Source organism: Symphalangus syndactylus, chromosome 18 (assembly GCF_028878055.3).
Source record: "Symphalangus syndactylus isolate Jambi chromosome 18, NHGRI_mSymSyn1-v2.1_pri, whole genome shotgun sequence".
Lineage (NCBI taxonomy): Eukaryota > Metazoa > Chordata > Mammalia > Primates > Hylobatidae > Symphalangus > Symphalangus syndactylus.
Genome location: NC_072440.2, coordinates 26,731,741 through 26,747,043, shown reverse-complemented (window position 1 = coordinate 26,747,043; position 15,303 = coordinate 26,731,741). Strand labels below are relative to the sequence as shown.

General features: G+C 36.9%; 1 protein-coding gene, 1 long non-coding RNA gene and 1 other non-coding gene across 5 annotated transcripts in view; all 3 read right to left on the bottom strand.

Moving 5' to 3' along the window:
* The window catches only part of GFM2 (GTP dependent ribosome recycling factor mitochondrial 2), a 45,484-nt gene that overhangs the window by 1,084 nt on the left and 29,097 nt on the right, over positions 1–15,303 (bottom strand). For all 3 annotated transcript variants that reach the window (XM_055253904.1, XM_055253908.2, XM_055253909.2), the window contains 6 exons: positions 14,528–14,717; positions 10,795–10,871; positions 8,356–8,494; positions 3,902–4,081; positions 3,601–3,716; positions 62–244 (listed from right to left, as the gene is read on the bottom strand). In XM_055253904.1, coding sequence (XP_055109879.1) covers positions 62–244; positions 3,601–3,716; positions 3,902–4,081; positions 8,356–8,494; positions 10,795–10,871; positions 14,528–14,717 — 885 coding nt within the window. The remainder of the gene's footprint in view (positions 1–61; positions 245–3,600; positions 3,717–3,901; positions 4,082–8,355; positions 8,495–10,794; positions 10,872–14,527; positions 14,718–15,303) is intronic.
* LOC129468773 (U6 spliceosomal RNA) lies at positions 3,078–3,183 on the bottom strand. The gene has a single exon (XR_008652833.1). It is a non-coding gene; the product is annotated as a U6 spliceosomal RNA (small nuclear RNA).
* On the bottom strand, positions 5,359–8,342 carry LOC129468407 (uncharacterized). Its single transcript, XR_008652643.2, has 2 exons — positions 7,632–8,342; positions 5,359–7,601 (listed from the first exon to the last, which is right to left on the bottom strand). It is a non-coding gene; the product is annotated as an uncharacterized lncRNA (long non-coding RNA).

The following is a 15,303-nucleotide window of genomic DNA, read 5'->3' as shown; positions in this document are numbered from 1 at the left end:
TTGGCATATTAGATCCCCTGAATTAAGAAGAATATGTACTTTTCAGTTACAAAGTACCTACCATAATTTCTGCTAAGGGAACAAATCCAATAACAACTTTGCTGTCCTGGCGAGTCTGAATTTCTTGAATGTTTCCTCTTCTTTGTGCCAGATCTGCCAGGACAGGGCTGAGATAATCTCTAGCTACTGTAACCTCAAGATTCATCAGAGGCTCCAAAACTTGCTTATCAGCTTTCTTCAGAGCCTAAAGAAATTAAAGAATGTTAACTTATCTTTCATAAATAAAAACTTACAATAAATACAGCCTAGAGCTCATGCAAAAAGACATAAGCTTGCTTTAACTCTCTCTTTAAAGGTAACGTTTTATAAGACGTCAACAACTATAATATTTGCTTGTATAATAAGCATGATAACAGAATTTATAGATCTTTTGTGTGGTATGATGCAAGGGGGTGTTTAGTAAAGTCTGATTATAAAAAATGCCTGTGAACATGTGGTCAGAGTCATAGAAAGTCCTCCTCTTTCAAAGATTCATTTGTTCATATTTAAACCTCATGTATCTGTTCCTGATGTCTATAATTACAGTCCATGCCATGCCACATGCCAAAGACAGCAATAAAGGGGAGAGCTTAAAAAAAAGGAAAAATTTAGTGCAATAAGGTAGTAGAAACATTATGTAAAATCTTTTCTTATTTAGAATCTTAGATTTCAAAGGCCAAGAAGAACATGCACATATAGAAGAACACGCACGTATAAAGAATATGGAAACTGAAAATGTCTTTCAGAATAAAATAATGGAATTGAAAAGGATGTAAAAATTAAGAGAAAAAAATGCTACAACAAAGAAAAAGATTGAATTCTGCATATCTAACTAGGGCATACCATGCTCACGGAACTGTTCTTAGTCCTCTTTTCACAATCTTTTCCTGGCACTATTACCTATCTGGAGAGCTTCAAAAACGCCTTCCACTTGGCTTCCTCAAAAACTTTAAATCCTATGCGGCCCATAGTTTGCGTGCTCCAGTCCTGTACTCCATTGGCCTGCTTTGGGATAGTGTCTGACTATCCGGCAGCTCTCCAACATGTCCCACACTGAGCTCATCATTTTCTTTTCCAAACACTTCTATGCACATCCCTTTTTCTGATGATGACATCATTAGTCTTCAGTTCACCTTTGACTTCCTTTTCCCCAAGTAAGCTGTAAGATTTGTTTTTCCCATTCCTATTGCTGGTATCCTAGGTCAAACTTAGTCCATTTCCTGTCCTCTACTATCTCTTCCCTATTCAAATCCCTTCTGTACTTTTGATACTTCTCTCTTCGAAACCTTTAAATTATGCTCCACCATTCTCAGAACAAAGTTCAAACTCTTTAATGTAGTTTTTAAAGTTTTCTCTAGAGTCTGACACCATTTTACTTTTTCAACACACAACTCCCCTGCCTTCATCTGATACTACAGTTAAAAGGACTCTTATCTCTCTCTGAAATGTCCCCCACCATGCTCACGTCCTCCAAAATCATCTCAGCTCAAATATAAATCTTTCCAAGAATCCTCCCCAATTCCCTGCTTCCTACTTTCATGGCATTCGCCCATTTTATCTAATACTTTGGCTATATTTAATTCCCTTACGAAATCACAAGCTCCTTTAGGTAGAGTAAAATATAATCCTATTTGTGTCCTTCTCAGTGCCTGGTGAACTATAAGTACAACACAGATGACTCAATAAATACATGAAGCATTTACAAGCAGAGAGAAGGAGATTCCCCATTAGAAGAAGCTTAACAAGGGTAGCAGTACTTCCATTAGGAGTGTTTTGTTTGAAGTAATGAATTAACACTAATGACTAAATGTAAGCCCCCACAAAGTTAATTCTTGTTCTCTGGCATAATCTTCTTAAAAAGGCAAATGAACATGGAAATGCAGACTTTATTTTTAGAAGGCATATTACATTTTGAAGGACAGGCCAATATATTGAGGGCTTGGGGTCAATTTAGAAACTGCATATTTTTCAGATTACCATAGTTTCAATATTAAAACCAATTTCCAGAGAAACTTTAAAAATTACTTGGGGATGGGCATGGTGGCTCACACCTGTAATCCTAGCACTTTGGGTTTGGGAGGCCGAGGTGGGCAGACTGCTTGAGCCCAGGAGTTCAAGACCAGCCTGGGCAACATAGTGAGACCTTGTCTCTTAAAAAAAAAAAAAAAAGGCCGGGCGCGGTGGCTCACGCTTGTAATCCCAGCACTTTGGGAGGCCGAGGCGGGCGGATCACGAGGTCAGGAGATCCAGACCACGGTGAAACCCTGTCTCTACTAAAAATACAAAAAATTAGCCGGGCGTGGTGGCGGGCGCCTGTAGTCCCAGCTACTCGGAGAGGCTGAGGCAGGAGAATGGCGTGAACCCGGGAGGCGGAGCTTGCAGTGAGCCGAGATTGCGCCACTGCGCTTCAGCCTGGGCGACAGAGCAAGACTCCGTCTCAAAAAAAAAAAAAAAACTTACTTTAGGGTGAATTTTCTCAGCAATATAGTCATAACTACTTTGGAGGTAACATTTCTAACATACTCTTAGGTGAACAATATTTAAACTTTTTTCAAAGCTTTGTTTTTAATCAAAAAGCTTTTTAAGAAGTATAAATTTAAACTCATGTCAAAGAGATACTAAGTTTGGCTTTCTTAGGTTAGAGGTTTGGAATACTTAAATTAACTTTGTAATTATGGATTCAAATAAAACTACAGAAAATTGGGTCTCAAATACAGTCCAAGTATTAAAAAATGGCTATAAAACCAAGTATAAATAATGCAAAAGCAATCACCTAAAAAATCAGGGTAGTTCAATACTAAGAAGAATGCATGGAATCAGCATACCACACTCCTCAATCCAGTTCTGGTAGGTTAATGAAGCAGGAAGCGGAGGGTCCACGACACTTAAGGACAAACTCCCCAGATAACCACACCAAGACCACATTGCTTGATGCTTTGAGAAGAGAAGGTGCTTAGCCTGAATCTGTTATTCAGGGGGACTTAACTGGTTTCAATGGTCCTTGCTTAAAGCAATCTTATAATTTAATGTAAGTAGAGAAATATATGGAACTCTGCACGAATTTGCATGTCATCCTTGTGCAGGGCCATGCTAATCTTCTCTGTATCATTCCAATTTTAGTATATGTGCTGCTGAAGCAAGCACTAAAGCAATCTTATTTGAATAACAATCTCCAAAACTGGAACCAATATTGGATCTTCAATGTTCTTTACATTACAGTCCATTTTGGGCCAAGCTAACCTCAAATCTGACTGCTACTCAAACCTACCATGCTTGCCTCTAAGGGATGGGGAAAGCAGAAATGTCACTTAAGGAAGCTTGCCTCTTTATCAGAGTATATTCCAATAGCAATCCATGTTACATAGTAATTTCTAAGATCCTCTTTGAAATAAAAACCTGGTGATTAAGAAATCAGAGATTCTCCATGATAAGAACTCTTGTTGACCACAAGGCTGAGGAGGCAAAGACACAAGATAAGGCTCTGTAAATACAGCTGTCTGCAAGATCAGTGGTACTAAGAAGAGTCACCTTAAAGCCATAAGGATCAGGATAGTTCTATACCTTTTGCACGCTTCTTGAGACACAGGCAGAAATCATAGTTGTGGAGGTGCCAGGATGAATTGTCAGGGAATGTAAAGTAATTGCTACATCCTGAATTGGGGATCCAAGCAATGGTCCTAGACAAGGGAAAAAAACTGTATCATACTATGCTAGATGTGAAGTGAGAAGTAACTGAGAAGTGCAAAGGAATAGGGAGAAAACACTAACAAAGTTAGGAAAAAGACTGAAATAATCTGTAATATAAGGAGTGATTAAATGGTTGAGTGTGATACTGATGCTTACTCTTATTTGAGTGCCTTACCTTGGAGGCATGCGCTGTGAATTCCATTTTCGATGGCCTCTTGGGAGACCTTCAAAAGGCTTTCATTGATACTTTCAGCATACTCAATCACTGGCATAACAGATGATGTTTCAATTGGCCTTGCTTCCACTTCTACAGTCACAAGATGCCTTTTGTCTCCTAAAGTTCTATCTAAGGTATCTGTAAACATTGAATATGGCACCTCAGAGATTAATTCTGGAAAGGTATCAAGGTACTATAAACAGCAAAATTATCATCAACAAGCTCAGGGTCTCATACAAGATAAAGTGGGAGAGAATATTAACAATGGCACTAAATACAGTATAAAAATCAGAGTAAAGAGCTCTACCAACAAACCATCTGCTTCTATGTTGATCAATGTTAAAAACCTGCTCTGTATCACCTATTGTTTTAACATTAAGATATGTTGAGGCACATGTTATGAAGATTATACTTTTAAACTTTTCAAAATGTCTTGTAGGTGACTGAAATCCTTTTAGTTACAAACTTTTAAATTAAAAAAATATATTAAATGATAAAACCTTTAAAAGTATAAAAGGTAAGCTAATGAAAATTAAACGACTTTAAATCCTGACAACCCACAAAATGTTTTATATTGCATATTTTTCCAGCAATACTTTATGCACTTACTGTTTACTATTTCTTTCCCAAAAAACTAGTAAAATGTTTTTGGTAAGATTGAAAACAGTATCTCTTATTTGCTAAAAACCAACAATCTCCAATATTTTACTATGTTAACCAATCGCCAATATTTTACTAAAACAAAACTGTGCCATATTTATGTAAGGGGCCATGTAATGCAGTGACTCATGGCCCAAATTCAAAACTAAGAATTAATTATAGTCTATAATTCTTCATAATTCCTTTTTATGCTCACATTTATACTGTGAAACATTTTCTATTTAAAATTATACAGGCTGGGTATGGTGGCTCACACCTGTAATCCCACCCAGCACTTTGGGAAGCTGAAGTGGGAGGATTACTTGAGGCCAGGAATTTGAGACTAGCCTGGGCAATATAGCAAGACTCTGTCTCTGTAAAAAATAATAAAAATTAGCTGGGTGTGGTAGCGCACACCTGTAATCCTAGCTACTTGGGAGACTGAGGCAGGAGGATTGCTGGAGCCCAGAAGTTCAAGGCTACAGTCAGCTAAGATCTTGCCATTGTATGCCAGCCTGCTCAACAGAGCAAGACATTGTCTCAATATATACATGTTTATATATAAATATACATGTTTATATATAAATGAGTATACATATAAAATATTTATGTACAAGCTAAAAATGAGCATTCATGAAACCTAAAACTACTAAAGAAACAGAGTATTACCAATATCTAGATGCCTTCTGAAGCAACCACTATATTATCCTCATTATTTTCTTTAGTGTTATATCACATATGCATGTATTCCTAAGCAATAGTTTACTTCTGCTTCATTTTGAATTTGTTATGCCATATGTATATGGCAACTTTTTTGTTCCACATGTTTGTGAGAGTCGTCTGCACTATCTTCCAACTCCAGCCCTACTCCCCAACATCTAACAGTCAGCACTTGGCATTCCACTATAAGGAAGAACTCTCCCTCTTCTTCCCTATTTACCTATTATTATAAGTATGAACTTAGAAATTATTTTTTCCTATACTTGGTATTCAAATTAATCCAGATTTGGCCAGCAGAGTCTCTTCAAGCTGGTTCCTGTGTCCTTATATACCCCCTCACCATCATTTTTTGACCATTTCCTCTCTCACACATAGCATGATATTCCATTATCCTTTTTTATGTTTTATTTCATTTTTAATTAACAAATAATTGTATATATTTATCAGGTATGTGATGTTTCAATACATGTACACATTGTGGAATGATAAAAATCAGGCAAATTAACATTTGTCATGTCAAAAAACTTATTTCTTTGTTCTAAGAAGATTTAAAATATAAATTATTAACTATAATCACTGTGCTGTGTAACAGATCATGAGAACCTATTTCTCCTGTCCAGTTGAAACTCCATACCCCACTTCATCAACATCTCTCCTTTCCCCAGCTTTCCAATCCTCAGCCTCTAGTAGCCATCATTCTACTCTTCTACAAGTTTGACTTTTAAAAATTCCACATATGTGAGATCATGCCCATTGCACCTATTTTTGATAGTTTCTTGTTCCTTACTAACACAAGTGGCCCTTGAATAATGTGGGGGCTAGGCATGCATAAATTTTGACTCTCCTGAAACTTAACTACTATAGAATACTGTTAACAGGAAGCCTTACCAACAAATAAACAGTCAATTAACACGTTACATGTATTTTATATTGTATTTTTACAACAAACTAGAAAAAAAAGTTACCAAGAAAATCATGAGAAAATATATTTACTACTTATTAAGTAAAAGTAGAACATCATAAAGGTCTTTATCCTCGTCATCTTTGCACTGAGTAGCCTGAGTAGTAAGAAAAGGAGGGGTTTGGCTTGCTGTCTGAGGGATGGCAGAGGCAGGACAATAATCTATGTATAAGTGGACCTGCATACATACTTTAAACCCATGTTGTTCAAGGGTCAACTGTACTTTCTATCCCCTCTCTTATTTCTTCAAAGATAGTATTTTATATTCTACATCTCATAATTCTAATAACTGAAGCCTTTGCTGGTATGACTACCTATTGTTTCTATTGCCTTTTTGCTCATTGTGCTTTTTCTCTTGGTTTTGTGATTTAAAGATAATTTTATTGTGAGTTAATATTCTTTTATGTGTGGGATTTCTTTTTTCTTTTTTTGAGATGGAGTCTCGCTCTGTTGCCTGGGTTGGAGTGCAATGGCACGAACTCAGCTCACTGCAACTTCACCTCCGGGATTCAGGCAATTCTCCTGCCTCAGCCTCCTGAGTAGCTGGGATTACAGGCACTCGCCACCATGCCCAGCTAGTTTTTGTATTTTTAGTAGAAACGGGGTCACCATATTGGCCAGGCTGGTCTCAAACTCCTGACCTTGTGATCTGCTCACCTCAGGTTCCCAAAGTGCTGGGATTACAGGTGTGAGCCACCACACCTGGCCATGTGTGGCATTTCTTTGAGGCCTGGTTGATTGATATCTTTGGAGAAGCCCTTTTTTCCAGGTTCCTTGGGATACTACCAAGCCATGAGCACTTTACACTAAAGAACTAAGTTCTTCTTGGTCTCGAGTTTTTCAGGGCACACTGGTTCTATGAACTTAGGCTAAAGACCTGTATCAGAAGCCTATGATTACAAATTCCCAGAAATCTTGTCCCCTTACCATACAGCCAGACAAGCAAGTTTCCTTGCCCTCTGCTTTTGTGGAAAGGACTTTTCCTAGTTAATTCTTTCCATGAGGATACGGCTCTCAAGCACTAGGTTAGAGACAATTACAGATTCTTCCAGAATAACTACAGCCTATAGTGCTGACTTATTTTCCCAGATTACTACTCCTGCTTCCTTTTTGACTTCTGGAAAATTCTATTACATTCTAGTTAGCTCAGACATTAAAAGTTGTAGCACTAGGAGATATACCTAATGCTAAATGATGAGTTAATGGGTGCAGCAAACCAACATGGCACATGGATACATATGTAACAAACCTGCACATTGTGCACATGTACCCTAAAACCTAAAGTATAATAATAAAAAAAAAAATTAAAAAAATTTAAAAAAATTGTTATTTAGAGTTCTCTAGCATTTTTAGTTTTTCCAGATAAACAGTCCAGAAAGAGAACTCCTCGTGCTATTTGCTCCTGTATTCTGCTTAATTTTTCAAGTTTCAGTGAAATGTAACCATCAGGACTTTTCACAAACTAATGAGGAGCTTGAAAGTACCTGGTTATGCTAAACGTCTTTTTTTTTTTTTTTTTTTTTTTTTTTTTTTTAACAATTTCCCACAAACCTGTCCACATTTTCTTCTTGGGGGTGAGTAGCAATAATTGTTGTCATGTTTTTTGGCTTAAGGGAACCAAATTAAAATCATATGTAGAAAAATTATGAGTTTTTACATTTGGGAATAGAAGTATAAAAACTATACTTTCTCAAGATTACTATCAGCATAGAATAATCATATTTATTAAGTACCGAAACTGACTTTCTACTTTTACTTTATAGAGTAAAAATAACACATCGACTTCAAATTCTTAGACTAGTTCTGATAGTGAGGACTGGGACAAGCCATCGACTTCAATGGCTTACTCTATTCCATGACCACTGAAAAGGACATTTGGTTGATGAGTGGTCATCTAGGAGATGTTATGGCTGATAATGAAATAGGGCTTTCTGTATTCAAAACAAAATCCTAAAAAACAAAAAAACCCCACATACATAAAAACTGTCTCCTCTGATAGAAGACATTAGTGACTGTGAACACTGCTTTCAACAACTAAATAGAGAAAGAAAGAAAGAGAGAAAACGCAAATCCTAAATGTTTTACTTTTTACCTGTGGCACGAACTGAGTTTAGGATGGTCTCTCGATATGCCACCTGGAGAGGCCCGAGATAGGTCTCCAGTCCATATTCCCTCTTGATTCGATCATGAATAATCTCTATATGTAACTCCCCCATACCACACAGAACAGTCTGGTTACCAGAGGAACAAAATAAAAGATTAAGGGTAAATTATATTTATTGCAGAATACTATATAAAAGTATGATGTTAATACATATTTATTTTTCATTAATTACAGTTTCCTTTGTAATTCTTTTTGGCCGGGGACTCTTACATCAAAACATTGCTTTTGCCTTTTCTGACTGGAATAATGAATCAATAAAAAGTGAATTACCTGGCCATTCTCTCCTTCTTCTTTGATAGTCGAATTATCTGCTGGGCAAGCGGCATCTGGCTAAGACTAATGATGCCAACACTTAGCTAGATACCAACACTTCCCAAACACAAAGCCAAATTTCTGGCCAATGGAAGATGAATATAATTGATGTGGACACCTTCTGGGTGGTGCCTATAAGAGGAGGGTAAAGCCCCTTTCTTAACAAAAATGTAGGCAACTGTCATGACACATCAGAGTGAGGGCTATACCTTGTAAATGGGGGGAATAAATAACCTTTCTCAAAAACCTTTCCCAACAACATGGGCATTTCCCAATCATCCAGGGCACTTTACAGCTTTGTAAGTAGTCAAAACCTTCAGACTAGCTTGAACCTTCATATGAGGGAGAAACTGACTTTTATCTTTCTTGAACCAATGAAGACTAAAGGTATTAGCGTATTAGCTTGGATCTGTGGAAGGGACTGGAGACTAAAGGTCAACTACACGGACAGTATCAAAAAGCCCCAATAATAATTCTGGCCACCAAAGGCTCGAGTGAGCTTCCCTGGTTGGCAATACTCTGCCAAGAGGGTAACATGTCCCTGAGGATAAAGGAAGCATTGCAAATGTTTAAAACCCTCCCAGACTTTGCTCTATGTGTCTCTTTGGCTGATACTAATTTAAATCCTTTTGCTGTAATAAAACTGTAATCACAAATTTAAAAAAAATCATTTGGTATAGGACTGCTATACTTTAAGTTAAAAAGTGAACTATTTGGGGAAAATAGTTGTAAAATAATACAAATAAAATGACTTGTTTATAGGTATCTGTACACATATACTTGCAACACTATATTATGCTGCATAACACAGCACAGCAGAAGAACATATGTTTGGGTAAAAAGTGTGAAAGGCTATTCACCAAGTTTTCAGTGGTTATCCTGCAGAATGAGATGGAGGAACAGAGAAAGTGACTTAATTCTTTACTTGGTAGATCTGTATATTATTTGCTTTTTTTTTTTTTTTTTAACGTAGTGCCAGTTTTTATTTTATTTCATTATTTTTATTTATTTTTTTCGAGACAGGGTCTTGCTCTGTCACCCAGACTAGAGTGCAGTAGTATGATCACAGCTCACTGTGGCCTTGACCTCCCAGGTTTAAGCAACCTTCCCACCTCAGCATCCTGGGTCGCTGGGACCACAGGTGCATGCCATCACGCCTGGCTAATTTTTAATTTTTTTTTTTTTTTTTGTAGAGACAGGGTTTCCTTATGTTGCCCAGGCTGGTCTTGAACTCCTGGGCTCAAGCAATCCTCCCGAAGTGCTGGGATTACATTTCGATTATTTAAATAATAGGTTTTTTAAAATAAAACATTTGTGTTTTAATTACTGTTATCATACTCTTCAGTATCAATTAAACTAAATTACTACCTCATTTGGCTGGCATTTTGGGAAAATAAAGTACTCCATGCTTTTCCAGGTTAACTAAATCAGTTTATCCTTTTTAAAGACAAATTTATAACCTTTTTAAGAAACTCCTTCTAAAATCTTATATAAACATTACCCTGTCCTAAAGAGAGGATGCAGAATGTAATTTAATCTTTTCTTGATGAATCAAAACATCTGTTCTACTGCGCTACATTATACAGCACAGTTCTGCACCTACTTTAAAACTCCACTTCCTCTCACGTTGTTACATTGTAGTCTATCACTTCTCTCCCAATTTAGGTGTTTTACTGTCTTCAAAAGCACCTTCCAATCCTCCTTCTAGTATGCTTCTTTTATAAGCCTTAGTATAAAAGGCTCAAGGCTTTGTCTTGATTAAACCTTATTTCAAAATTTCACAAAAAGCTGTCTTCAGGAAGGGCAAAAAATGTTGGGAAATAGTTTATAAATGTGAAGTGTAATTATATAGGGAATTAAGGAAAATTTGCTTATTTAGCTTGATAGTCAACATAAAAGCAGAAATTTGTATTATGAGAGAATTAAAAAAGAAAGGTTTTTCTTTCAGGGCACAGACTTAATCAATGTTTTAGACACACACACACACACACACACACACACACACACACACACTCCTGTAGAAAGGCTTCTGGAGTTAAGCAATAATATACCTACTTGTCCAGAGTCGGGATCTAGCCTCACTTTCAAACTTGGATCTTCACGCTGAAGACATTTCAATGCATGTTCCAAATCTATGGGATAAACAACTGTTATCTTTACATTTCATTTTTTAAATAATTTATTATATGTTCTAGTGAGTAAAACAGATGGATAAGCAAACAAATTTTGAAAAAGAAATTTCAACCAGGTGTGGTGACTCACGCCTGTAATCCCAGCACTTTGGGAAGCCAAGACAGAAGGATCGCTTGAGCCCAGGAGTTCATGACCAGCCTGGGCAACATGGCGAAATCCCGTCTTTACAAAAAAAGAAAAAATAAAAAAAAAAAGACAATTTCAAACAGCCATACATACTGCAGAGACAAAAACAAGCTGATATAATAATAATAATGGGAGGCTACTTGAGATTGAGTGGTCTAGGAAGGCCTCTCCAGGATGACTTAAGTAAAGACAGAAATGAACAAACAAACTATAAGCAAAATCCTGAAGAAAAGGAATCCCAGATAGAGGGAATGGCTATACAAGGAACAATCTGCTGTTGGGAAAAAGAGCAAGAAGACTAGCAGCTAGAGATCAGTGGGCAAAAGGAAGAATAGCATCAGATGAGGAAGGAGATGTGTGGCAGGGATCATATCATGTGAGGTCTTGTAGGCCATGGTGAAAAGTTTGGGTTTGCACTGCGAAGCCACTGAAAGGTTTTAAGAGGAACAGTAACATCATCTGATTGTATTTTCCAAAGACCAATTTAGGAGCTGACAAAAAACTAAAATGCCTTCAGAAAAACTGGCAATAATGAAGTGCCAAAAGGAGGCTAAAATTACATCATGAATAAACAGGTACTAGTATAACTCTATGATGAATTATCACAACCATTGAGAAAAAATGTATATTTTAGATGGCATGAAGTATGCCATCTAAAGTGATATTTTAATACGCTCAATTAACTGATAAGTATACTCTCCCTCTTTTTATAAAAGAAGTATGTTAGAAGTTCCACAGACAAAGTGTAGCTAAAGAAAAGAGCTGAGCACTGGATTAATGAGCTAACCTTATCAGTCACACATTCAAAGTATCTTAGGTATACAAACCAGGCCTTTTAGACCCACATTATCCAAATGGTAACCACTAGCCATTTGGGGGTATTAATGTTATGAACTGCCAGGTGCTGTAAATGTAAAATAAACACCAGGTTTCCAAGACTTACTGTGAAAAAAAGAATTTAAAATATCTCAGTAATGCATTTTAATACTGATTATATATTGAAATAATATTTCGATATATTATGAAAATTTATTTCACCAGTTTGTTTCATGTGGCTATAAGAAAATTTTACATTACATATGTAGATCACATTATATTTCTACTGGACAATACTGTTCTAGACCCTTGACATCCCAAAGTGGGCTCCAAGGACCAGCAACACTGGTAACGCCTGGAGTCTGACAGAAATGCAGAATCTTAGGTTCTGGACCTACTGAGTCAGAGTCTACATTTTAACAAGAATCCCAAGAGATGTGTATGCACGTTCAAGGTTAAGAGGCATTATTGTAGATAATATTTTATTTTAAGCACATACAGATACTCAGAGTACATGCATATGACACTAAGTGACTTTGGAATAAAAATAACTTTTACTGTAAAATAAATTCATTTAAAAATATTTGCAGTGTTAGCATTGTAACAGGTATCAAGGGTTATAACTGGACCATGGGGTAAGTACAATAAAAGCACAAAAAAGAAACATGTAGATCTGCTTGAAAGAAGTCTAAGTAAGGGAGCTTTGGTAAATCCCTTCCTCTTGGGGGCTTAGGACCCCTAAGCTATTGCCCATTAATGAGACTTTGGATACCAAACTTTTTCTCCTAGTTAAAGGCTTGAGTTCTTAGATGCAAAACTGGCTGGTGCAATTTAACTGCAAGTCCACAATTTGAATTTAGGTGCTCTGCTGCATCTGAAATATAAAATGACTCTCAAATATATTTCAAAGAATCCATGGGTTACTTTGTTTGGGCAGCCCCTGCTCTTAAGTGCCTGGCGACTCCTGATACAACCAGCTTGGTTAACTTTGATATACTTAGGCAACCAGATTCATCATCACTTGATCCTTTTCCACTAGAATAAAAACTATACCTAACTGGCCTCAGGGCATTTAAAGTAACAGAAAAATTGCTGTTAGGCCCATTTTAACTTAAATGCTATTCCTTCAGCAAGTGGACACAAAAAGACTTAGTTTCAGTTTCCTTCGGTACTGAGGGCTGTCTTACATCTATACTCAGATTTCTTTCATGTGAACTCCGTCTGGGGAGGTGAGCAACTGTAACCTCTACTGGGCTAGGGATCTTCCTTCTTTCTCCCCACAGGGTCCTCAGGAAGACAAGGGGAGGCAATAGAGATTGCTTTTGTTCTCCCATAATCTGTGAGTCCAACTTGTTTTCAAGGGAAAGAGGGCTTCTAATGCCACCTCTAGAACCAGAAGGTTTGTCCTTAAACAGTATAATATAGGAATTCAGTGAGAGCCTCATAAAGTGTGATGCTTGAGGTGAGACCTAAAGAAAGGGTAAACATTTTCCAGGCAGGTTAAGTTCATGGGCTACTATTATAATGCAAGAGAGAACAGAAGAAAAGAAATAGCGATGCAAAAGAGCACGGTACCTTCAGGAAATCACAATTATTTTACTGTGGGAGAATAAGGTGTGGCTAGGTACTATAGTTTTATTTTTCTTTGGGTTAAAGAAGAGGGTCAAAAGGAAGGCGGAAGTTTCAAGAAACGAAGCCAGGCAAGAAGGCTGTGGCAGAAACTACTAGCAGCCTTACACTCTACTCTGCTGCTGCCTACTTAAAAGGCTGCTTTTACCAGACTTCGTTGCAACAGGCTGCCATATGTCTCAGTACTGGCCAATGACATAGAAGAAATCTTAAGAGAAAAGGGCTATATCTTCTTCCTTCCCCTTACTCCCTTCTGTTGTCAGAAACTCCAAGGTGATGCCCGAGGCTCCAGGAGCTATGCACTCAGAGAGGCAGGACAAAAAGATTAGAGCCTGGATCCCTGATAACATTGTGGAGCCAGTCTAATCCCTGACTACCAATTCAAGGCTTCTGTTATGAGATAGAGAGAAATAAATTTTTGTCCTATTAAAGCAATTGTTATTTGGGGGTTTTCTGCTATATGTAACCAAATCTAATTGGAATCATGGGTTTTACATAACACACTAAAGAGTTCGGGTGTGTGCTAGAAGTAATGAGAAGCCACTGAAAAAAATCTGAGCTAAAATGCTAAAGAACAAAGTAACTAACAAAAGGTCAAACAAGATTATCCACAGTATATAAATATCTTCATTGAGTTCTAGAGGTTGAGGTAGAAAACAAGGTAAAACAGCATTTTTATACATGATGATGAGAAACTGAATCGGTTATGAATCAGTTACTGTCTAATCTAATATACCAGAAGGGCAGTTCTAAGGCCAATTACTTAGAATCCCATAGATAGCACTACAAGAGTAAGGAAGAATATAAGAAGAATGGCCAAGAAATAAGAAGAGAAAAAAATGAAGGAATTTGTAAAAATCAAAACATCTTAAATAAAAAACAAGACCAACCACAAGAAATGTTTACCAATATATTCAGATAAAATTTACCTCAATCACATAAGAAATCTCTTGAGGGTATATTGTAACTATTTTATATAAATTATCAGAGCACTAATTAGTTGACACACTAAGACCATTTATACCTGGCTGCTTAGATACTGACGGGGGTTCTATAGTACAGAAGAAAACAGGTTCTGGAATCTCCACTCCAGCCAATAAAAGTCTCTCTGCTTCATTGTTTTGTCTGTGCTTCTTTTCTCCCTCCCTTTTGGCTCTACGAGCTGCAGCTAATGCGCTGGACTTGGATGAGACAATGGTGTCTCCAGTGGCAGTCTGCAAGCAAACGAGATGACTTGGAACAAAAGTGGCATTTAGCAAGCACTCATCTTTCACCAAGAACCACAATATAAGAAAATTTTTTTGTGGCCCTTTCTTTTCATCAGAACTTAGAAATAAAATTCAAAAAGCTCATTAATAACTTTGCATAAGTAAAGCTAATTTAACTTGCGTAAGAATTCTATCCAAAATACTATTGTAATAAATTCTAACAAACAATAAAACACATACACATCCAAAATCATTTGGCAAAACAAATGTACCTTCCTAAATTTTCAATCATGACAAGACAGGTTAGGGAGAAGTCCATTAGAGTGTTCTACCACCCATAAGAATTTATTCTTTTTTACAGAAAATCTCCTATTAACTAAAATATATAATTAACCAGAATACCCTTAACTGTACAGATTGCTGGCTTCCATGTAGAGCCCAGTTATCTTTTAAAAACTGTAATTTCACTTTTAAACTTTTATATTGTGAAGTTCTGTGCCAGTTTCCTTCTCTGTAAAAACAATCCTACTGAAGCAATAGTCCCAATGTATTTGTAGAGCTCCTTCAAATACATACAAGGAGCTCCTGCCTT